General features: G+C 59.1%; 2 protein-coding genes across 4 annotated transcripts in view; both read right to left on the bottom strand.

The window, feature by feature from the left end:
* EP400 (E1A binding protein p400) overlaps positions 1-6,684 on the bottom strand; it is a 97,987-nt gene extending 91,303 nt beyond the window's left edge. Inside the window, 1 exon segment of the mRNA XM_053901867.1 lies at positions 6,568-6,684. The gene's annotated coding sequence lies outside the window, so the exon portion shown is untranslated.
* Positions 6,685-11,796: 5,112 nt separating this feature from the next.
* On the bottom strand, positions 11,797-21,905 carry PUS1 (pseudouridine synthase 1). Of its 3 annotated transcripts, none has more exons than XM_053901870.1 (6): positions 21,833-21,905; positions 21,246-21,477; positions 20,168-20,305; positions 16,267-16,369; positions 13,272-13,963; positions 11,797-12,061 (listed from the first exon to the last, which is right to left on the bottom strand). In XM_053901870.1, exons 2-6 carry the CDS (start codon positions 21,465-21,467, stop codon positions 12,032-12,034), a joined length of 1,185 nt encoding a protein of 394 aa, XP_053757845.1. In that variant the 5' UTR covers positions 21,468-21,477; positions 21,833-21,905; the 3' UTR covers positions 11,797-12,031. The 3 variants fall into 3 exon arrangements, with proteins under 3 accessions (XP_053757845.1, XP_053757844.1, XP_053757843.1); XM_053901869.1 differs by having other exon boundaries at positions 21,815-21,904; XM_053901868.1 differs by lacking the exon at positions 21,833-21,905 and adding an exon at positions 21,567-21,729.
* Positions 21,906-22,445: the final 540 nt, after the last annotated feature.

Genomic DNA, 22,445 nt, shown 5'->3' on the forward strand with positions numbered 1-22,445 from the left:
GATCTGAGGCCTGGGAGATCCAAGCACCGCCACGCTGCGGTTCTGGTGAGGAAGCAGCTTAAGGAGAGCCAGGGCCAGGATGGAGACCGAACCCCAACCCACGGTAGCAGCAGCTCTGCCACAAGGACCTTCCACAAACACCAATTTGCAGCCACGTGAAACCTCCCTCTTCTCCCAAGAAAGCACTGCCATTCTCCATAACATCCCTCTGCAGAGAGTGCCCCCTGCTCTCCGCTCCCCCAGGAAAGTGCTTTCTAGCAGGCGGCTAGTACTCCCCTAAGTAACCTGGTAAACACCAAAAACAAGGGGTGGGGGGGGGGGGCACCTGGGTGGCTCAGTTCATCATCCAACTTCAGCTCAGGTCATGATCTCACGGTTCATGGGTTCGAGCCCCATGTCAGACTGTGCCGAACAGCTCAGAGCCTGGATCCTGCTTCAGATTCTCTCTCTCTCTCTCTCTCTCTCTCTCTCCTCTCTCTCTCTCTGCCCCTCCCCTGCTTGCGCTCTCTCTTAAAAATAAACATAAAAAAAAACAAAAAGAAAGGATACAACAGGCAACACTGGGGAAGCCTAAAAAAAAAAAAAAAAAAAGGAGGGGGTGAGGCTTAACATAGTAGACACTGCTTTTATTTCCTTGAAATGCTTCCCAAACTTTAAAAGGCAGATGGATGGACGGACGAGTGATAAAGCACACACAGAAAAATGCTAACAGAAACTAGGTCATGGGTATGTTGGTAGTTTACTGTATAATCCTCTCAGCCTCCGTGTTTCTTTGAAATTTTCACAGTAAAATATCACAGGAAAAAATCAAGGGCTGTAACCGGAGTCCCAGACACCGACAAAGCGTTCACTCTTTCTGGCCCTGATCAGAGCCGATGACGAAGGCTCTTAGCCTTAGCTAAGGTATGTGAATTCCAAATGTCATAAAGCAGGCTAAACAGAGTTTTAAAACAACGTGGCATTCCCTGCGTCGTTGCCGCAGTGCCACAGCGCGGAAACGGGGACCGAGACCTCCACGTCCCTTCTAACTTAACAGGCCAGGACGCCAAGGGTCTCCAGTCGTGGCAGTGGCGGAGGTCCTTTCACCTGACGGAGCACAGAGCTCCGTGCTCCCCAGGCAGACAGGAATCTAGCTCCGCTTGAGAGGAAAAGTCCGCACAAACTGAAGAAGTCCCTCCCCTCACAAGTCACAAAGGTGCGAGCCCCCGCCTCACCGTACTGCCGTCGTTTCTCAGTCTTTTACCCACAGCCCCTGAAGGCCCTGCTCAGACATTTCTCTCCGAATCCCCCACGCCCCCTGTGAAATTTTAATCCCACGGCCACGGCACATATCCACTGAAGCGCCTGACCCCTATGTGAGGCTTAAACCACTGTCCTAATACTTTTTTCACCCTCCTCCCAAGCACCCATTTTCAGTCCCTTGCGAGAAACACCGCCCTCAGGCGTACCGTGGTCCCGCTTCTAATGCACAGAAGGAAACCCGGAGGAACGGACACCCGATCAGTTCGTTGTGGGGAGGACGTCGAGAACGGGGGGGAAAGAGCGAAGGGCAACTCTGGCAACCCGTGAGAGCTTCCGTGCCCGCTGCGAACGTCACGCAACGTGAATTGCTCACGCGCTGCCTGTGCTAGAGGACCAGCCGCGACCCGAACACCCTTCAGCAGGGGAGCGGACTCAAGTGCGGCCACGCCACTCAGCATCGGAGGAAAGAAGCTCCGGGACAGGCGGAAGCCGGATGAAAGCGGCAGACGCACGGCGCGCCGAGAGAGAAGCCAGACTCGAGAGCGTCCACACGGCCAGCCCAGAAAGGACAGACACCAGTGGCTGCCGAGGGCTGGCGGGAGGGGCTGGGTAGGCTGGCAGCGCTGGGGACCTGTCTGGGGTGAAGACGTTGTTGTGGCTCCTGACTATTATGGAAACGACACCACATCTGTCAAAACTCTCAGAAAGCCAAGTGAAATGGCCGTGAGGTTATGCGAAGACCTTCCCTCCCACTCAGTACAGAAATGATTTTAAAAACTTATTTGCTACCCTAATGCACCAAAACAAGATAAAAAATTCCACTGACCAGAAATAAAGCAGCAATCACAGTGGGCGGGGGCTGAGAATACAGGCCGGAAGGACACTCAGCCCAGAAGGAAACACTTGAGGCCCAGACCTCGGCCCCTGAAGGCAGCGGGCACCCAGTCCCTCTCCAGGAGGCTGAGGGGCAGAGCCAGGCTCCCTGAGCAACATGCTGCCCTCCACCCGAAAAAAGGCTCGGCTGCCTCTTGCAGCTGCAGCCAAAACCTGAGGAAGGAAACAGGCAGGCGAGACCCCGTCTCTGGGACTGCAGAGCCTCGGGCGCCGCAAGAGCGGGACGAGTGGCGGACCCCCAGAGGCCCCGCTGGGCAGCCACAAACCCCCTGACAGAGAAGGAAAGCTTCCCTCCCGTGCAAGAGCAGGGACATAAAAATGGGGGCAGGGGGACGGACAGAGAGAATTCACTTCCCGCACAGAACCGGCGCTACGGACGACGCCACGGGCGGCCGGACATTCAACCTCAGTTGGATGCGGGGTCGGGTGACAGACTCTCTCCCTGAACGCCCCAAGCCCCCCCACCTCCCACCTGACTCTCTCCCCCTCCTCTCTCCCTGCATCAAGCGTCACCTCCTGCGTGTGTCTGTCCCTCTTGGAAGAGCCAGTTTCCCTCTTCTAAGCATGTGAATTCTATTCCTCGGCATCCCCTGGAATCCTTCGTTACCTAGTATGCCCAGTTCCTGCCAAATCCTCCTGCTTTAGAGAAAAATTTGTTCATTAATATGTTTACTCAATAAATATTTATTACACACTTACTCCAGACACTATGTGAATCACTGGGGGTGCAAGAGTGAACACAGCGTCGTTCCTGCACCCACAAGGGGGACAGGGCGACACGCGAAGCTGTAGCTGGCAGACAAGCGCAACAGAAAGCTGTGGCAAGGTAAGGGACAAAGACAGTGAGTGTGAGTGACGCGGGCAAGGTGCGGAGTCCCACAGAAGCCGGTCTGAAGAGGGGCTTCTGAAAAGAAAGAGTCAGACCACGTAAGGACCCGACGTTCCACACAGGGCCAGGGCTCGCCCGGGTCCGGAGCCAGGTGTGGCTGGGCCAGGGACAAGGAGTAAGGTGCGGGGGACATGAAGTAGCAGTAAGGACCTGGTCGCCAGGTACTTCATGAACTGCCCGAAGAACTTCTGGCTTTTCTTCCCGAGGGAGACGGGAAACCATGGAGAGCTTCAAGAAAAGAGATGCACAGTCTGACTCCTGTCTTGTCTTGTCTTGATGTTTGTTTTTGAGAGAGAGACACAGAGATGGCACACGGTGAGCAGGGGAGGGGCAGAGAGAGGACGATGGTGGATCCCAAGCAGGCTCCACGCCAACAGAGAGCCCGGTGTGGGCGGGGCTCGAACTCACCAACCAAGAGATCATGACCCGAGCCGGAGTCTAACGCTTCACCGACCGGGCCACCCAGACGCCCCTGATTTGTTTTTAAAACGTCACTCGGGGAGCCTGGGTGGCCCGGTCAGTGAAGCGCTGGACTCTGGCTCGGGTCATGATCTCTCGGTTCGTGAGTCTGAGGCCTGTGTCCCGGCTCTTCACTGAAAGCGTGGGGCCTGCTTGGGATTCTCTCTCTCCCTCTCTCACGGCACGTGCGCGTTCTCTCTCTCTCTAAAATAAATAAACGGGGGGCACCTGGGTGGCTTAGTCGGTTAAATGCCCGACTTCGGCTCAGGTCACGATCTCGTGGTTCACGATGTGAGAGCCCCGCGTCGGGGTCTGTGCTGACAGCTCGGAGCCTGGAGCCTGTTTCAGATTCTGTGTCTCCCTGTCTAACTGCCCCTCCCCTCTACCTGTCTGTCTCTTTCTCAAAAATAAACATTAAAAAAAATTAAAATTAAGTTAAATAAACATAAAAAAAAAAACAAAATAAAAACGTCACCCAGCTGCTTTGCTGAAATTGCAGTGCAGAACAGCTCAGGTGAGCAGGTGAAGCAGGGAGGGGAATAACCCAGGTAAGAGAGGGGCGACTGTGGCCAAGAAGGCAGTGAGGGGCAGCCAGGCTTGAATTCTACTCCGAAAGTGCTGACAGGTCACATTTAGGATGTGCAAGAAAAACAAATCACGCCAGAGGCCTGAGCTGAGGAGCCACAAATGTGGAGCTGCCTCCAAATGAAACGCCACAGCGTGTCAGCGGCAGGTGCCACACGAGTGCAAGTGTGGCGTGGACCTTGGCTCGGGAAGATCCAGGCAGGAGCTGCACGTTCAGGCGATGCTGGCGTGGGACCTACAGCCGTGACACAGGGACCGCCCGGCTGTACAGACCGGCGAGGAGGCCTGGGGACTGCCCTGAGGCGTCATAACGTTTAAAACGAGGCAGGTGGGAAGGAGCCGGCAGAGGGACTGAGGCAGTGACCCGCCAGGTACGAGGACCAGCAGGGTGGCGTCCCAGCGCCACCAGGAGACAGAGTTTGGCGGAAGCCAAGGGCAGCCGGGTCAAAGGCTGTCCACAGGGGCCCCGGCAATGTCACAGCTCGGGTGACCCCAACAGGAGCGCTTTCAGAGGAGAGGTGGGGCCAAAAGCTTCAGTGAACTTGGTTCAAGACAAATGAGGAGAGAAGGTGGTGACGGGAAGGACAGGATTCTTTCTAAATCTGGCGTAAGAGGAAACTAAGACCTAGAAACGGTGGCTGGAAGATTTGTATGTCGTGACAAAATACGCTGCAGCGAGGATAAACTCAAGACAAGACAACATCAGAGCCGTGGCCTAGAGCACACGAGCCGCGGTGCATCCGACACGAGAGAGCAAATAACGGCCGTGAACACTGCAGCGCCACCAGCAGCTAGCCCGGGAGGGAACACCGTGTCATCACCCTGTGTTTACAAAAGCACATAAAACCGCATTATACAATCTTACTAAAAACAATTACACAGGGGCGCCTGGGTGGTTCAATCGGTTAAGCGGCCGACTTCGGCTCAGGTCATGATCTCGCGGTCCGTGAGTTCGAGCCCCGCGTCGGGCTCTGTGCTGACAGCTCAGATCCTGGAGCCCATTTCAGATTCTGTGTCTCCCTCTCTCTGACCCTCCCCTGTTCATGCTCTGTCTCTCCCTATCTCAAAAATAAAAATAAATTAAAAAAAAAATTACACGGACAGAACAAAGTGCCGTTTAAAAAAACCTCAGTTGTGCTTGTCTTTAGGCGGCAGAATCATTTCATTTCAAAATATAGTTCTGCATTTGCTGCAACCGTTCAGAGAGCATATTTGTTTTATTGACTCCACTCAAAACAGTTACCAAAACCGTTCTATTGCATGTGTCACTTCAAAAACCAATCAGAAAATACAGAAAGACTCAAACATCTACAACAGCAGGGATGGGCACCCACTAGCACTGGCTGTCCCCTTCTTCTCTACTGATCAGGTGACATCTGAGGAGAGACGGAGGGCTCCCGATCTCTGTGGAAAAGTGCTCAGGCACGGGGGACAACCAGCGCAAAGGCCTGGCGGTAAGAAGGCTGAGCCATCTGAGGAGCCCAAGTGGGCTGGCTACACAGCGGAGCCTCGAACATTCCGACTACGCTAGTGCGCAGCGCGCAGCCGCGTCCAAATGAGCCGGGTTTGCATCGGCCCAGGTGTCCCCCACAGAAGGACTCGAACAAGTCACTTTCCCTCTGCACCTGTTCCCACATCCGTGAAGGAGGGACGCCTCGCGCAGGAGGACCCGTGCACCGGGGAATGCCTATCCTTGTTGAGTATGTCGGACGTGCAGACTCCAGAACCAAACAAAAATCGAGCCAAGCCAACAGCTAACTGAGACCACGCGGGACCCCGCGGCCTGCCTGCAGTGAGGGCTGGAGAGCCGCCCCGCCTGGCACCCGGGTCTCTGAGCCGCGCCACTGCCTCCTCCACCCTCACGGCGTCCCCACCCACCCGGGCGCCCCGTCAGCGCGGGCGCCGTCTCTGCGCCAGCGCCCCCTAATTCGCCCTGGCGCCCCATCACGGCGGGCCACATCTCTGCGCCGGCGCCCCCCAACTCGCCCGGGCGCCCAGTCACCTCAGGCCGCATCTTTGCACCAGCGCCCCCATCACGGCGGGCCACCTCCCTGCGCCAGCGCCGCCACCGGCCTCTGCGCCCCCTCCCCACCCCCTCCCCGGCGCCCCGTCACCGCGGGCCCCATCTCTGCGCCGCGCCAGCGCCCCCCACCCACCCCGGCGCCCCGTCACCGCGGGCCGCGTCTCCGCGCCGCACCAACGCTCCCTCCCGCAGCCCCGGCGACCCTCACACACCCCCGCCAGGCCCGACTCCCGGCGCCCCTCCCCCGGCGATCCCGTCTCCGCGTATCGCGTCTCTGCGCCAAAACCGGTGCCACCTCCACCCCCGGCCGCCCCCGCGCCAGCGCCCCCCCCAACTCCCGGCAGCTCCCCCCAACCCCGGCGCGCCCCCGACTACACGCCCCTGGCGGGGGAGGGCTCTAAGAAGGCCGGGCGCGAACCGCAAGACTCCCGACCCCGACCCCCAGCGTCCCCGGTCACGCCGCGGCCTCACCTACCCGAGGCTGGACCGCACTCCGGCCGCGTCCGGCTGAGGCCTGGGGCGGCGGTCGAGGCGGCGCCGCTCCGCTAGGCGCATCCGGGACCGCGGGAGGAGGAAGCGGCGGCGCGCCCGCTACGGCGAGCCGGAAGTGACGTCGCGCGGAGGGAGGCGACGAGACGGCCAGAGGGCTAGAGCGGTCGGGGAGAGGGGCGGGCCGACGGGCCGTTGGCGGACCGGCGTGGCGGAGTGCACAGCCGTCGCTTCGGCCCCGAGGGTGGGCGGGGCTAGAGCGGCGTCCCCAGACCCCGCGTCGTGAGAACCAGGACGCTGGCGCTTCCACAGGCTGTTGAGAAGGGACGCCACATCGCAGGGGTCAGAATATTTGCAAAGCATACACCTGATAAGCGAGTTGGATCCAAAACAGACAGGGAGCTCACAACTCAAGCAATCAACAAACAAACGATTTTTAAAGAGCTTGTTTGCGGGGCACCTGGACGGCTCGGTGGGTTGACACCCCGACTCTTGATTTCCGTTCAGGTTGTGATCTCATGGTCGTGAGATTGAGCCCTCCGTCTGGCTCCGCACTGACAGCTGCTTGGGATTCTCTCTCTCTCTCTCTCTCTCTGTCTCTCTCTCTCTCTCTCTCAAAAAATTGAACTTAAAAAAAAAATTTAAAGTTTCTTCTTTCTTTAAATTTTAATTAGTTTATTGACTACATCTGTGTCTCATACCATTTTTTTTTAATGTAATTTATTGTCAAGTTAGCTAACATAGTTTATTTTTAACTAAGTTCTGCACCCAGTAAGGGGCTCCAACCCACAACCCCGAGACCAGGACCGGAGCCAGCCAGGCATCCCGGGACAAAGGAGTTTTAAGCAGGCGAAAGACTTGAGTGGATATGTCCCAAAAGAACGGACTCCTCACTCAACATCATCCAGACCAAAACCCCTTCTTTTGCTAAGACGACCTGGAAAAAGTAAGTGCTGGCGAGGGCGCAGAAATTGGGACCCTCGGACGCTGCTGGCGGGGATCTCAAATGATACGGCTTCTGTGGAAGACAGTTTGGCACCCCTCCAAGTTAAAGACAGAGCTGACATATGACCCAGCTGTTCCACTCCCTTAGTGTATAGCCAAGAAAGTTAACAACACATGTCCACACAAAAACATGCACACAAATACTCTTAGTGTTGCTCGCTACAGCCAAGAAATGGAAACAACCCAAATGAATGGATAAAATGTGGCCGTGTCCATACAACGGATTGTTACTCAGCCAATTAAAGGGAGCAGGTGTCTAGCACACCTGCTACAACATAGATGAGCCTTGAAAGCAGTACTCAGCGGAAGAATCTAGACGTGGAAGGCCACATATCCTGTAATTCCATTGATATAAAATGTGCAGAGGCGCCTGGGTGGCTCAGTCAGTTAAGCGTCCGACTTCGGCTCAGGTCATGATCTCACGGTTTGTGGGTTCAAGCCCCACCTTGGGCTCTGTGCTGTCGGCTGGAGCCTGGAGCCTGCATCAGATTCTGTGTCTCTCTCTCTGTCCCACCCCTGCTCGTGCTCTGTCTCTTTCTTTCTCAAGAATAAACATTAAAAAAATTTTTTTTTTTCATGTGCAGAATGGGAAAATCCGCAGAGGTGGAAAGTAGGTTAGTGGTTGCGGCAGGCTGAGGAGAGGCGGTGGGGGATGACTGCAACCGGCCGTGCGATTTCCTTTTGGGGTTGATGAAAATGTTGTGAAATTAAGTAGCGCCGATGGTTGCACAATTTTGTGAATTTACTAAAAACTACTGAACTGGGTACTTTGAAAGGATGCCTGTATGGTATGTGAATTATATCTCAATAAAAAATTCATTTACAAAAATGAAGGCCAGAGCAGTAAAGTGCCTGGGCAAAGTGCAGGTGCAAAGGCCCTCTGGTGTTAAACTAAAAATCCTTAGAATAAACAAAACTAAAATCTGGCTATAAAAAGGAGACAAGAGGGGCATCTGAGCGGCTCAGTCGGTTGAGTGTCCGACTTTTCAGCTTGGGTCATGATCTCATGGTTCGTGAGTTCGAGCCCCGTGTCGGGCTCTGTGCTGACAGTACAAAGCCTGCTTGGGATTCTCTGTTTCTCTCTCGCAGACCCTCCCCTGCTCTCTCTCAAAATAAATATTTAAAAAATAACAAAAAGGAGACAAGAGTGGGCAGCTGCACCTACTAGTTGTTCCAGAATCACATGGAAAAGAACAGCTTCCCTCAGATTGAATTGCCTGGGTGGGGACTGGCTCTTTTTTTTTTTTTTTTTTAATTTTTATTTATTTTTACATTTATTTATTTTTGACAGAGAGAGAGCAATAGTCGGGGAGGAATAGAGAGAGGGAGACACAGAATCCGAAGCAGGCTCCAGGCTTTGAGCTGTCAGCCACAGAGCCCCACGCGGGGCTCCAACTCACAAACTGTGAGATCATGACCTGAGCCGAAGTCCAATGCTTAACTGACTGAGCCACCCAGGCGCCCTGGGGTCTGGCTCTTTTAACCTTCAGAAGGCTCTCCTGCTTGGTGAGGCTGGAAACTTACAACGTACCTGCCACAATCCCCCACCGCCAGAGTCCCGGCGGAGTTAGCCCCCTTCTGTTGCCGCATCTGTGTGACACTGGAGGTAGAAGGGAGGTGACCACGTCCCTCCCGCTGCTCCTGGCCGTACTTGCTACCTGATAGCAGGGCTGTAGAACTCGGGTCTCCCCTGCAAGGGAGGCCCAGTGGTGGGTTGCCTTCAACTTGGAGCCGCGGACAGTGGTGACTTCTTGACACGAACCCCTCATCCTGGGCCAAAGCCCTGGGCAGCTTGTCAGCAGCTCCACGTGTGTGGCCGTGGGCCGGGAGCTCTGGGAACTCCTGTCCCCCCACCTCCAGAGGGAGCATGAGGAAAAGGTGCCTCAGTGGGTCAGTTCCGTATTGTTCTGGAAACCGTTCCAGACCTGGTCCAGTACGAATCCAGGTCCTTGAGCCTCCCACCTTACCCCCCGGTCTGTAAGCTCCAAGTTTCCTGTACAGAAAGTCTACAGAACCAGAGCATAACACCCTCCCCTCCAGAAACCCGTGTGCAGTCTCGATACGGCTGAAATGGCTTCCCAACGTGTCCCCGGTGGCTGACTCGTGTGCACACCCCACATGCTGGCCAACGGGGGATCTGGCAGGCGGCCGGGATCCTCCCTCATCCAGGGGCCAGGCCAGGGAAAGGAGGTGCGGGTGCTTGCCTTCCTGCGTCCTTGGGATAACACCGCTTTCCTGCTTGAATCTGAATGCTGGCATCTGATACACCGACTATGCCGATTCTGACCTTAGCTTCCTGGGGCCTCCCACGCTCAGGGATCGTGCAACCCAGTCAGAGGCTCGCCCCAAGGTCAGGCTTGCTCCCCTGGGGTTCTGGAGGAGGAGCAGAGGGCAGCTCCTGTCATGTGATATTGGCAGGGATCCAATGTCAAGCACCTTCCATGGAGGGCAAGAGCTATCAAAACCAAGTGGCCATCGGAGACCCATCAGACCACTGATTCTGCATCTGGGGATACTTGCATGTGGACAAGGAGGTACAGCGATGCCCGGACAGACGCCCAGCAGCAGGCTGGAGACCGGGGCCGTCTGCAAGATGAGCCACCAGCAAGGACCACGCAGATGCTCATGTCTCTGAAACCACGCTATGTCGAGATGAGAGTTCAGTGTGCCTCGTAAGCCTTCATCGGTGTGAAGAGAGGGGTCAGAGGGGCTCACACGTGCAGAGCTCTCTGGGAGGAGCCACGGCAACCACTAGGAGCAGGGGCCCTGCAGAGGCCCTGGGAACGAGGGACCGAAGGCAGCCGCTCTCCTCTGCACTGCTGCCCCAAGTGTGTGGATTACTTTAAAATACCACGTACCCATGAGTCCTCCAAGGTGGTTTAAACGGGTCACCCACTAATTACCTGCAGTCACAACTGGGAGTTATCTTCTCTAGTGGTTTGATCTTCCAACCAAGACCTCGTGTCCTTTCACAGGAAAACCCAAGGTCCCAGTAGCTACTCGGCTAATTTCTGCCCCCAGAAATGACTTAGTAGAGAACCCTGGCTATCACAGGGGACACTGACGTGCCTAAAACCAACCTCCAGACGTCCTCCAAACCCACCTTCCCCGGGGGCTCCATCTGTCAATCGCCCAGCTCATCAGTGCTCAAACTGAGCTCAAGTCGGCCCCAAATCCTCCCTTCTGTGCTCACCTCCATCCACCTGGCAGCAGGAGGCCCAACTACCTTCCTGGCCCCACACACACCTCACTCACCCTCTGCACATGGCCTCCCCAGGTCACCACCAGCATCCTCAAAGGTCTTCCTGATCCTACTCGAACTACCCATCTATTAACCCTCAAGAAGACCTCGAGAATATCTGCCCAGCCCCCCCGTGCACCCAAGTATGCCCATGCACACACCCCACACATCACAGGCATGCACACATCTCATGGGCACACGGGCGCCACGCGCACACACTCAAGCACGCAATCACGCGTGCACGCACAGGAGTGCACACGCATCACATGCAGGCACACATCACGTGCACACGGGCGCCACGCACGCACACACAAGCACACAATCACACGTGCATGCACAGGGGCACACACGCATCATATACACGCACACACTGAATGTACACACAGGCACCACGCACGCAATCGCTTGTGCATACACACACAGGGGTACACACGCATCGTATGCACGCACATACACAAGCATGCACATACAAAACGCACCCCTCCGCCACGCGAACTGTTCCAGACTTGCCAATTGCCCACCCGTCACCCGATCCCCCTCGTCTTGCTAACAGGTCACTTGTGTTCCGTGCCATGTTGCACACCACTGGGTAAAATGCATCCCCCAGTGTCCCTCGCAGTTAGACCAGCCTGCGAGACGCGCTCTTGACCAACGAGAGAAAAGGCTACTGGTGGGCCTTTTGCCAGGAACGCTCCTGGAGGGGCCGCCCTGTCCCTCTTCTGTCCCAGTCCCCCCAGCAGGAGCGTGGGCAGCACCGGGGTGGACGTGACCGGGTGAAGGCCGTGTGGGCGGCTCCGGGGTCAGGGCCACCTGCCCGGCTTCTCTGGCGCCGCCGCACTGCCCAGCTCCATCCCGAGGGCCCGGCGCGGGTCCGGGCTCCGCTTGCCAGCGTCATACTCTGTCCCTTTACAGCACGCGGCACTGCCTCCCTCTCCGGACGCAAAACACACAGAAACGTAAAACAAGGGGTGCCTGAGGCAAAGTTTGTACTTATTTAATAAGAAAACTGCTTCTTTAAAAAAATAGTGTCTTTCCGTGCTGAGGTGTGAGCGGTTACTGCACGAGCTGGAAACAGAGTCGCGACAGGTCCTGCCGGCGACGGAACCCAACCTGACGCAGGTCTCGGGACCCTGAGGCTGCGGGGCCGCGGCGCGGCTCCCTGGGTCGGCGAGGATGGCCCTGCACCCGTGGGCCGGCCGCCGCCTCAGTCGCTGTCTCCCAGGGGGCTGGGTGCCTGTGGAACAAGAGCAAAAGTGGGGGTGGGGTGGGGCGGTCCGCGGGGACGCACCACACCAGGGTCCCTCCCCCCCCCCCCCCCCCCCCCCCCCCCCCGTCGGGGAGGAGCGCCAACACGTGTCCTCGCCTGCCTCCCTGGGGGGCGGGGGACCCAGGGGAACAAGGGACGGGATGTGGAAGGTCTCTCTCAAGGTGTCCAGCCAGCCAGCAGCCAAAGGTGGTTCCAGCAAGGGCGAGCAGAGGGTGGGCCCCGCCCCCCCCATCAGATCTGCGCATGCGCCGCCTCCTACCCCACCCCCACCCCCTGCTAAATTAGAGTGGCAATTTTCACTTAAAATTCCAGAATGCCACTTTCTCTTGGAAAAACTTGGGGCTCTCCCGACGTGGCCCTCCCCGCCCCTCCTCACATGACCCTCCCGCACAAGGCGGCCCTCTCCCGGAGATGACCCACCGCCCCCCCACCCGAAGTGGCGCTCTCTGGTGGCGGGGAGACGGAACAGGGGCGCTCCTGCCGGCCAGCCTCCGCCGATCCCCATCGCCGCGCAGACACCGCTTCGACTTGTGACCCCACCTGCACACCTGCTTTTCCACACCTGGCCCACTCGCCTTGCCTAGTCACCCGCGTGCACCAGTTTACAACCCCAGGCGTGCCCGCAGCGGTGTTTCTGTGGACGCCTAGATGACGGCCCCGAGAACACCGGCTCAGGACCCGCAGGGGAGAGACCTACGGCCGCAGACCCACTAGCTCCGGGGCCTGGAACAGACGCCCCGTCCTAAATGCAGCTGGCAGGGATGAGCCGCCCCCGAGCCATGGCCCTGGCAGGATCCTGCGGGTGGGACATTCCGGAGCGGGCGTGACAACAGACACGTGCTGAGGACCCAGCAGGGCTCACCCTGACACCTCCCTCTCACCGATCGGAAGGCCGGCCACCAAGCACAGCCTTCGTCCAAGGTCACTAAGCACAGAGCGGGGAGCGGACACCAAGCAACAGTTTGGGGTCACCAGCCACCCATTCCAACGCCCCGGCTCTGCTGGTCCGCAGTGGTGTGACCCCGTGACCCCCCCTCTGGGGCTCAGCTTGCTTGTCTGCATGATGGACACAGGGGCACCGGCGCAGAGCAGGCTAGAAGCTCGGCCGAGCTCCCGAAAGGGAAGGCCTGTGGCGGCCCCGGGGCCCCCCGCCTCCAGCCCCTGGTCCCCACCCCACCTTGGCACCCAGGCCGGCTGCCGCGTGGGCGGTGGCGTCGAAGTCGTGCACAGGCAGGGTGCCCAGCCACCGGGCCATGGACCGCTCCTGGCGCTCGGTGCCGATGATGGTGGGGTAGATGTGCTGCTCCTTGAACGCCGCGACCCCCGCCTCCTCCTGGGTCCAGTCCAGCGGCTCATGCAGCCCGTCGTTGCCAAAGCGCTGGTTGTACTTGTCGAAGTGCACGCGCTCCAGGACCAGGCCGAGCCCCGGCGCCTTGGGCACGTCCACCTTCGCCTCGCCCCAGCTGCGTTCCAGCAGGCTCTCGGGGGCGTAGCCCTTGATCACGGCCACCACCAGGCCGACCATCTTCCTGATCTGGTGCGTCATGAAGCTCTGGCCCTTCACCTTGATCACCGCGAACTCCATGCCCTCCCGCACGAAAGGCTCCTCGCAGAACATGTCCAGGATGTAGCGCCGAGCGCTGGCCTCCCGGGGCCCCTTCTGCGAGGTGAAGTTGTGGAAGTTGTGCGTGCCCTTGTAGCAGGCGAGGAGCGCGTTCACCCGCCGCAGCGTGTCCGCGCTCAGCCGGTAGCTCTCGTCCTGCACGTCGTGGTCCTTGTGGGCGAAGGCGAACGTGGGCAGCATGTACAGGTAGGTCCTGGCGTCGCACTTGTTCTTGGAGTTGAAGCCGCCCGTGACCCTCTTCAGTCCTTGAGGGGAGAAGGGGCAAATGAGGACCACACTTCCTGCCAACAGGTGTCTGGACCGCACACGGCCCGACTTCCGCGCACAAGCCTGCACCCGCCCAGCGTGCAACCTCACAGCCACGCACGCACACGCACACGCACACTCATCAAAAGCACAGGCATGTGTTAAAACCCAGGGCTTGTCAAGATGCGGGAGGCTCATCTCCACAGGACGCACAACACTGCGGATGGGAAGCGTGACGCGACCCGAAACCACCCCTTACGAGCGGTTGGTTCTGTGCGAAGACACCGAGACAGCAGCATGTTTAACAGCAAAAACAAACAAACAAACAGAGAAAACTTAGAAAGCCCAGCCACAGAAAAACGGATCCAGGATGCTCTGGAACGATCATGGAATGAAGCAGCGGGCAGCCCCTGAAGACGAGGAGGCCAGGTCTGTGGGAGACACCTGTCCCGTGGGGGAGCCAGCGTGTTCTTGGTCGTGTCTGCGTGGCTGTTGCATCTGCTCGGGGGGAGGTTTTCTTTTCTTTTTTTTTTTAATGTTTATTTATTTTTGAGACAGAGAGAGACAGAGCATGAACGGCGGAGGGGCAGAGAGAGAGGGAGAGACAGAATCGAAGCAGGCTCCAGGCTCTGAGCCATCAGCCCAGAGCCCGACGCGGGCTCGAACTCACGGACCGCGAGATCGTGACCCAGGCCAAAGTCGGACGCTCAACCGACTGAGCCTCCCAGGCACCCCACGGGGAGGTTTTCTTTTAACGTTTGTTTATTATTTTTGAGAGACAAAGAGACAGAGCGTGAGCGGGGGAGGGCCAGAGAGAGAGGGAAGCACAGAATCCAAAGCAGGCTCCAGGCTCCGAGCTGCCCACAGAGCCCGACGCGGGGCTTGAACCCATGAACCGTGAGATCATGACCCGAGTGGAAGTCGGACACTCAACCAACTGAGCCACCCAGGTGCCCCGCTCCGGGGGGGAATTTGAGTTACAAATTCACGGTCGTCCGCACCGAGCATCGCCAAGCTGCACTGTGCACAGGGCCGCCCCGTGTGTGATGCCACGCAGGGATCGCTGACCACTAAGCTGACTGGATGGGACGCGACGCGGTGTTTGTTTTAGCGAAACGGGCCCGTCTGTGGAAGGCGCCGCAGAGCCTCCCACGGAAGCGCGCTGTTTGAGGCCTCGGGAGGCCTGGCGAGGATGGGCTCCACGAGGCGCCACCCGCAGGACCGTCTCCTGGGGGGCGGAGCGCCCGCCCCCCACGACAAACAAGGGCCCCGCTTCGCTAGCACACGCGGGCTCGGCAATCGACGGGTGCTGGCCGCCTCACGCCCAGAGTCTGGTTTGTGCCACAGCTCGCGGCGGCTTTGCCCAAGAGACTCGCGCTCGCCCACGCCCCAGGCGTGCTGCCTGATTCCGCAGACAGAACCCCACAGCGACAGGAAGCAGAGCGGCAGTGGGGGGCGGGTCTCACCCAAGAAGGTTCCGCAGACGTGAGGTACGTCAAAACCTCCCAACTGTATACTTAAACCTGCCGCTGGTCATTCGGCAATTGTACCTCGACCGGCCGGTCATTTAGCCGGCTGCGCGCAGGGCGGCCGGCACGTCCGGGCGGAGCCATACACGCCCGTCGGCGCCAAGCCCAGGGGAGGGACAGGGCCACGCCGCTGTGGTTTTCGGGCTCCACGACAAGTGGGCTGAGGGGAAGCGGCAAGGCAGGCTCGAACACAGACGACACCACGGCCGCTCGGCCTGGGTGCCGGCGGGGGAGGTAGGGCGGGTACAGTCAGGGAGCGCGTGCGGCCGAGACCGAGGTCCCGGGGCCGCGCGGCCCCGGCCGTCCGCAGAGTCTGACAACCGCCGCCCTCAGCCCCAAAGCAACCGCTGAAGAACCACATCAAGTTACAGCTAACGGGGCAGCCAAGACGATCGTTGATTAAATGGAATTACGAAAAATGTTAGTCCAGAAGAAGAAACAGACAAAAAGGGGAACCCAGAACAGACAGGACAAAGAGAAACAGACGGCGAGTTCGACACCAACCATCCCAGCACCAGGGCGAACGTGAGCCGCACGTGCAGGCCACCGAAGAGCAGAGAGTCGGACTAAAAAGCCCCACCGGGCTTGTCATAAAAGGGAATAATCGCCGGTTGTAACTTTCCCGAACCTGGACTTGCACGTCCAGCGTTTGGTTAAAGCGAGGCGTGTGCGGCAGCACGTGAAGGGTGGTTCCAGGTCTGTCTGCGCAGCTGGCCTTCAGGAGGACAGGGAAGCCTGGTGAAACGTCAGGGCCCCGCACGCGCAGCGCTTACCCAGTATCCGAATGTGAGGAGGAAGGTGGCCGTTGATCTTCTCTAAAATGTCATCGATCAGCCACACCTTCAGGGACACGACCTGGCCCGCCGCGGACACGCCCTGCAAAGGAAGCAGAGGGGTCGGGCGCCGGCCGGAAGCTGCGGTTTTGGAAAGGGCGCTGCACCCACCAGGGGGCCGGCAGCACAGCTGCCCAAACGGTGCGAACGAGCTCCAATCCCAACAAAACCCGCACCGCGTCAGGCAAGTAGGAAACACAGTCCCCCTCGGATGGGACCCTAAACTAGGGGAAGAAGAAGATACGATTTAGTCGGGAGACCGCGAGGCAAAGCTAGGAAGATCCGCCACCCTGCTCCGGGTACCTGCGGGCACCCTCGCTCGGGCACGTGGCGGGGGCGGGGGGCTCACGCTCCGGCCCACGCGCACGCCATCCGCCCCCTCGCCTCACCACACGGCACTTCCCGTGTCCCCTCCCCACGGGGAGGGCGGCGTGGCACACCAAGGCGCCGTGAGACCCCGTTCATTCACGCAGCTCGCAGGACGGCGCACTGCCAGCACGGTCCTGGTTGAGCCCGAGCCACCGCCGCTCCTCCCTCGCTGGGCCGAATCGGGGCGCACCCTCCATCGCAGGGGTACACGCACGGCAACCGGCAGAGCTAGACTCACACCGTGCACGGCTCAGGCACCCGAGGGTCTTGGAGCGGGTCCTCCACCAACAAGGGGGGACCGCCGCGCCACCTAAGCCACGACCGCAGTTACCCTGTGGGGACCGGGGCAGGGGGTACCGACTGGACAGGGAAGGGGTGCCAGCTGCACAGATGACTGGATCCAGATGTGCACCCCCCCCCCCCCGATGCTGCACTTTCACCTAAAAGCTGTACTGAGAGTCAACGCGGCAGAACTTGCAGGGACAGGGAAGTGGACAGGAGTGCTCCTGGGGGGCGGGCGGGCTCTGGGGTGCTCACCCGAGTGCAGACACCCAGACGTCCACTCCAGCATCACCCGCTTCACCGCACGCTGCCGCGTGCGCCCGTGGACCCATCACGTTTTCCAAAAAGGCTTCACACACGCGAAGAAACCAACTCTAACGAGTGTAACGTTCCTGTCCAGAACCTTTATCCGAATTGAGCCACGAGAACAACCGGACAAATCCGGATTGAGGACATTCATCAAAACGCCATCACATCAGGAAGGTGCAGGAGGCATTTTAGGTGAAAGGGAGCTCAAAGGCCAGGCCGGGCACGAACCCGGGTTTAGGTGCTGGATCAGGAACACAACCAACGCAGGCGGGTAGTGGGATCCCGCAAGTGTTGGGTTCTCAGGAGCGACAGGTACACTGAGGCGGTGCCCGGGGCGCTGGATTTCAGGGTGAACAATGTCTGCAACTCACTCTCCAAAGGTTCTGTTTAAAGCGGGAAACTGGGGCCGCCTGGGTGGCTCGGTCGGTTAAGCGTCCGACTTCAGCTCAGGTCATGATCTCAAGGTTCAGGAGTTCGAGCCCCGTGTTGGGCTCTGTGCTGACGGCTCAGAACCCGGAGCCTGCTTCTGATTCTGTCTCCCTCTCTCTCACTGCCCCTCCCCCGCTCATGCGCTCTCTCGCTTTCTCTCTCGAAAAAAAACATTAAAAAAAATTTAAATAAATAAATAAATCAAGCAAGCAAGCAAGCAAGCAAACGGGGGGGAAAAAAGGAGGGGCACCCGGTTGGCTCAGCTGGAAGCACATGGGACTCATGATCTTGGGTTCGGGAGTTCGAGCCCCAGATTAGAAGTAGAGATTCCTTCAAAATAAAATCTTACAATAAAATAAAGTCTTAAGGAAAAAAAAAGGATGGGAACGAGGGGTGCCTGGGTGGCTCAGCTGATTAAGCGTCTGACTGGCTCGGGTCATGACCTCACGGTTTGTGAGTTCGGGCCCCACACTGGACTCCCGCCATTAGCGGGGAGCCCCCTTGGGATCCTGTGTCTCCTCCTTCTGCCCCTCCCCATGTGCTCTCTTGCAGGGACAGGGAAGTGGACAGGAGTCCAGAGTAAACAAACAAACAAAAAAAAAGGAATGAAAACAGATCGCAGTGCTACATTTCTGTATCAGTCACATGCTGACATGAGAACCTTCTGGACGCACTGCTGGGGCAGGAGAGACTGCCAAGGGGTGTGGGCTCCTTTCCAGGGAGATGAGTATCCTGACAGCAGCTGCAGGGGTGTCTGCACCACTCTTCAAACGCACGAGTCCACTGAATCGCACACTTTGAGTAGCCAAACTGTGAGCAGTGAATTGTGTCTCAACGAAGTACTTATTTAAATATCTGAAATCAGGGGCGCCCGGATGGCTCGGTTGGTTAAACGTCCGACTCTTGATTTCAGGTCAGTTCAGGATCTCAGGGTTTCTGGGATGGAGCCCCGCATCGGGCTCTGTGCTGACACTGAGGACCCTGCTTGGGATTCTCTGTCTCTCTGCCCCTCCTCTGCTTGCGTGCTCTCAAGACAAGTAAGTATTTTTAAAACTATAAAAAAATAAAAATCTGAAACAGAAACCAACAAAATGTCGTCATTTATTCATCCCAGCGGCCGGAGGCACGAGTGTTGGGATGTTAGTATCAGAAGTTTGGTTTCTTCAGCCTCTCCGAAGTGTAAGAGGAAACACACCCGGACAAAGCAGTCTCTAGTAACAGTGGAAATTGAGCACCACGCTCTGAGATGCTCTTTGTCAGCTCAAGCAAATATCTGCTGTTTTCTGCCTTGAAAACAACCAGAGAACCCTAAGTGCAAAAGTTAAAAAGAAGAGGAAAACCATAAGGGAGTCCAGGACCCTGAAGTGTTTCCGCATCACCTACAAGAAATGAACCCGCGGCCCCATTTCCTTTTTCCCCTGTCTGTTCAACAGCACCAGTTCCAGGGTCCCGCCGGCCTGACGCACAAGCCCGGGGGATCTGGGTACCTCGAGACCCTGGGGGGCATTATTCAGCAGCTCAGGGCCCCGAGCTACCCGTGTCTGTGTCAGACCCACGGTGACCTCAGGCAGCCACAGAGGCATCTCAGGGCCAGGGTCTCGGAGCAGGGGCAAAAGGCTTGGTGCACACTATGCATCTCACGTCTACCAGCAAAGAGCTTGGGGTCTGTGCCCTCTGCCCTACCCACCCGCCCTGCACCCCTCCAGTCTCCTTAGGGAGCTCCTGCCCAGGCCAGTCCCACGACAGGACAAGACCACCCAGCACGGCCGCCACACCAGCCGTGACTGAGCCCACGACAGACACGTGAGCCAATGAGACAACAGAGTGGGACTTGATCTCAGGACTGAGTGGACAGCACCGGGCCACGGCCACCGAGGCTCCCCAGTCCACCAGATGTGGCCAGTGTGGTGGTGATGAGCCCTGAGCCCTGAGCACCCAGCACACTGCCAAAACGCACACACATGCGCACGCACGCACACTCGCAATGGGAACTGTGTTAACTGTACTTATGTTGACCACGTGTTGAAAGAAGGCTATCTTGGAAATACGGACTCAAATAAAACCATTAAAACCAGTTTCACCTGTTTCCTCTCCCCTTTCAGAAAATCTCACGTTACAATCCCACAGGAACTGGCAAGCTTGAGACACCTGTATCTAAGGCAGATGTTGTGGCCACCATGCCACCCACAGGGGCAAGGGAGGAGGATTCACAAACAGGACGCAAACCAAGTGTGGGCAGCAGGGAGCACTGAGGTCCAGCCACACCTGGACTAGAAACACTCCAGAACTTCTCAGTTCCTTCCAATTCGGCGCGTCTGGTTTGTGCACCGGTCATTCGCAGCCGCGAGTCTTGACAAGGAAAGCCGCGAAGCTGTGAAGTCAAGGACAAGCGCCGCCCAGGAGCTTCAGGCGCTGCTCGAACCTGCGGGGGAGGCGCAGAGACGGTGCCTACCTTGTCAGTGCGGGCACACCGCTGGAAGGACATTTTCCTCATATCTTCACCGTGATTTTCAGGAATACAGCCCGACCGGACCAGGGCAGACACCAAATCATCTTCGATGGTCTTGAATTGTGAGGACCCAACGTTCCTCTGAAGAAAAGAATAGAAAACCAGTTTTTTTCACTCAGTCACTGCCCACAGGTGGGAGCCCTGGGCCCGCGATGCTCCACACAGGGAGCCTGTGTGCTGTGTCCACACTTGTGGCCCGGGGGGGGGACACCGCAGCTCCTCCCCACCCATGGCAGGTAGGACAGTTACCGGAGGGTACCCACAGTCTCTAGAAACGCCCCACCCCGGGCAGCCAGGTGAAAACAGCCAACAGCAAGGATCACCCGAGATGCTGCTTCCTCCCACCTGGTCAGATCCGAAACCAGCACCTCTCCTGCTGGAGACCCATCTGTCTGCAGCGGCTGGGTGCAGAGGGACACCCTGTCTTAGCCCCACAGGGAGGAAGGCCTCTGGACACACAGGGAGAAGCGCACCCCAGGACACTGCCAGCCAGGGCTGGACTTGGAATCCTTGGCTTTTCCTCAACCCTTCAGTTCACACGACCAGCCTGCACAACCTCCTGGGATTAATGCGTGCTGGGAAAGGACACCCATGACTTCTAGAAGCTCCATAATGCTGCCCCTCAGATCTTGCCCTAACCAGACTCCAGGACCCGCAGGACTCTGTGACATCAACAAGGTGGCCCTCCTATTCTCACAGAAAAGAGAATTCTGCTTGCCCACAGGCTCTGACCCTCAATGTATCTGACAAACAAGACAGCCGAGTCTTCCAGCCGCCCCCCCTCGCCTATGGATGAGAAAAGGGCACGAAGAGCTTGAATCAATCGCTTGCCCGTGGCCACACGATGGTCAGCGGCAGAGGGGGCCTCTTGGACGCCCGGGGGGTCCGTGAAAGCCCCCCAGCGTGGCATCTCCCAGGGAAAGAGCAAGGCTCAGAGCCGCCTGGGTTCCGACCGAAATCCTGCCCAAGGGGACTCACCCGACCTGCCTGCCTGTCCCCGGCACACGGCGGCCCCGCACACCTGCATGCCGTGGTAGCCCTTCCCGGAATAGCCCATGAGCAGCACTATCTTCCGTTTGGGCAGCTTCCTGTGCTGCTCCGCGTCCGAGGCGCTCCGGAGCTTCTTCGCCTGCTGCTCCGTTTCCTCCCAGATCCTGGCCCCGCCCCGCCAGCCACCCCGGGCCTTCGGGTCGCGCTCCGGCCGGGCGCCCACGGGTGCGGGGGCCTCCACGTTCCCGGCCATGGGGGGCAAGCTGCAGAGACACGGACGGCGTGAGCGACGCGGCCGCGCGCGGCGGGGCGCAGGCTGGAGACCGGGCCCGGGCGAGCGCGCCGTCATTACCGGAGCAGACGCGGTCCCAGGCTCGGGCTGCACGGTCCGCAGGCTCTCCTCACGGCCCCGGCCGCCGCCCGCACGACTCGGATCGCCATGCGCGACCGGGGGGCGGCGGGGGGCGCGCGCCCGGCCCCGGCCCTCCCCCGGGTCCTCCCCGGCCCTTCCCGCCCGACCCTCCCGCCCCGCCCGGCCGGCTCTCCCTCCGGAGTGCGGGAGGCCGCGGCCACTCTCGCCGGAACCAGAAGGACGCGCACCCGCTCGGCCCCACTCACGGCGCGGCGGAACGAGCCCGAGCCGGACCACGTGGGCGAAGGCGGAAGTGCAACGCGCTGCGGACGGCGACCGGGCGCGGACAAAAGTCCCCCGGGCGGAGCTTAGGCCCGGGGGCGGGGCGATGCAGGGCCCGAGGGCGGGGCGAAGCGCGGCGCGCGGCTCCTCGGAGCCTGCAGGTGCCGACAGGTGCTCAGAAGGGCGGGCGCGGACGCTCGGATCCCGGTTGCACCCCCGCCCTAGGGAGCCAGCGCCGCGGGCCCTGCGTTCCCGAGGGGGACCCCAGGGGACCCCAGAGGGCCCCCGCTGAGCCCCTGGCCTAGAGGCTCGCAGCAGCAGTCCTGGTGCGCAGACCAGCGCATCCTCAGACTTTGCAAGTCTCCCGGATCCGTGGTAGCAGGCGTTTGCTCTGCGCCAGGGCTGGTTCTGGCACAGTTGGGAGCACTTGGGGCATACGTGGGGGGGCGGGGGGGGGGCGGAGAGGGAGCGCAATCCTCGGGGAAACCTTGAGCAGGGCCCTGTGGGGACGGGGCGGGGGGCTGGAGGCGGTGGCGGAGGTGCCTCATCTCCGGTCCGGGGGGCTCGGGAGGCGGCAGGAAGCGCCTGCGCTGGGTC

Source organism: Panthera pardus, unplaced genomic scaffold (assembly GCF_024362965.1).
Source record: "Panthera pardus isolate Hobbes unplaced genomic scaffold, ASM2436296v1 HiC_scaffold_14, whole genome shotgun sequence".
Lineage (NCBI taxonomy): Eukaryota > Metazoa > Chordata > Mammalia > Carnivora > Felidae > Panthera > Panthera pardus.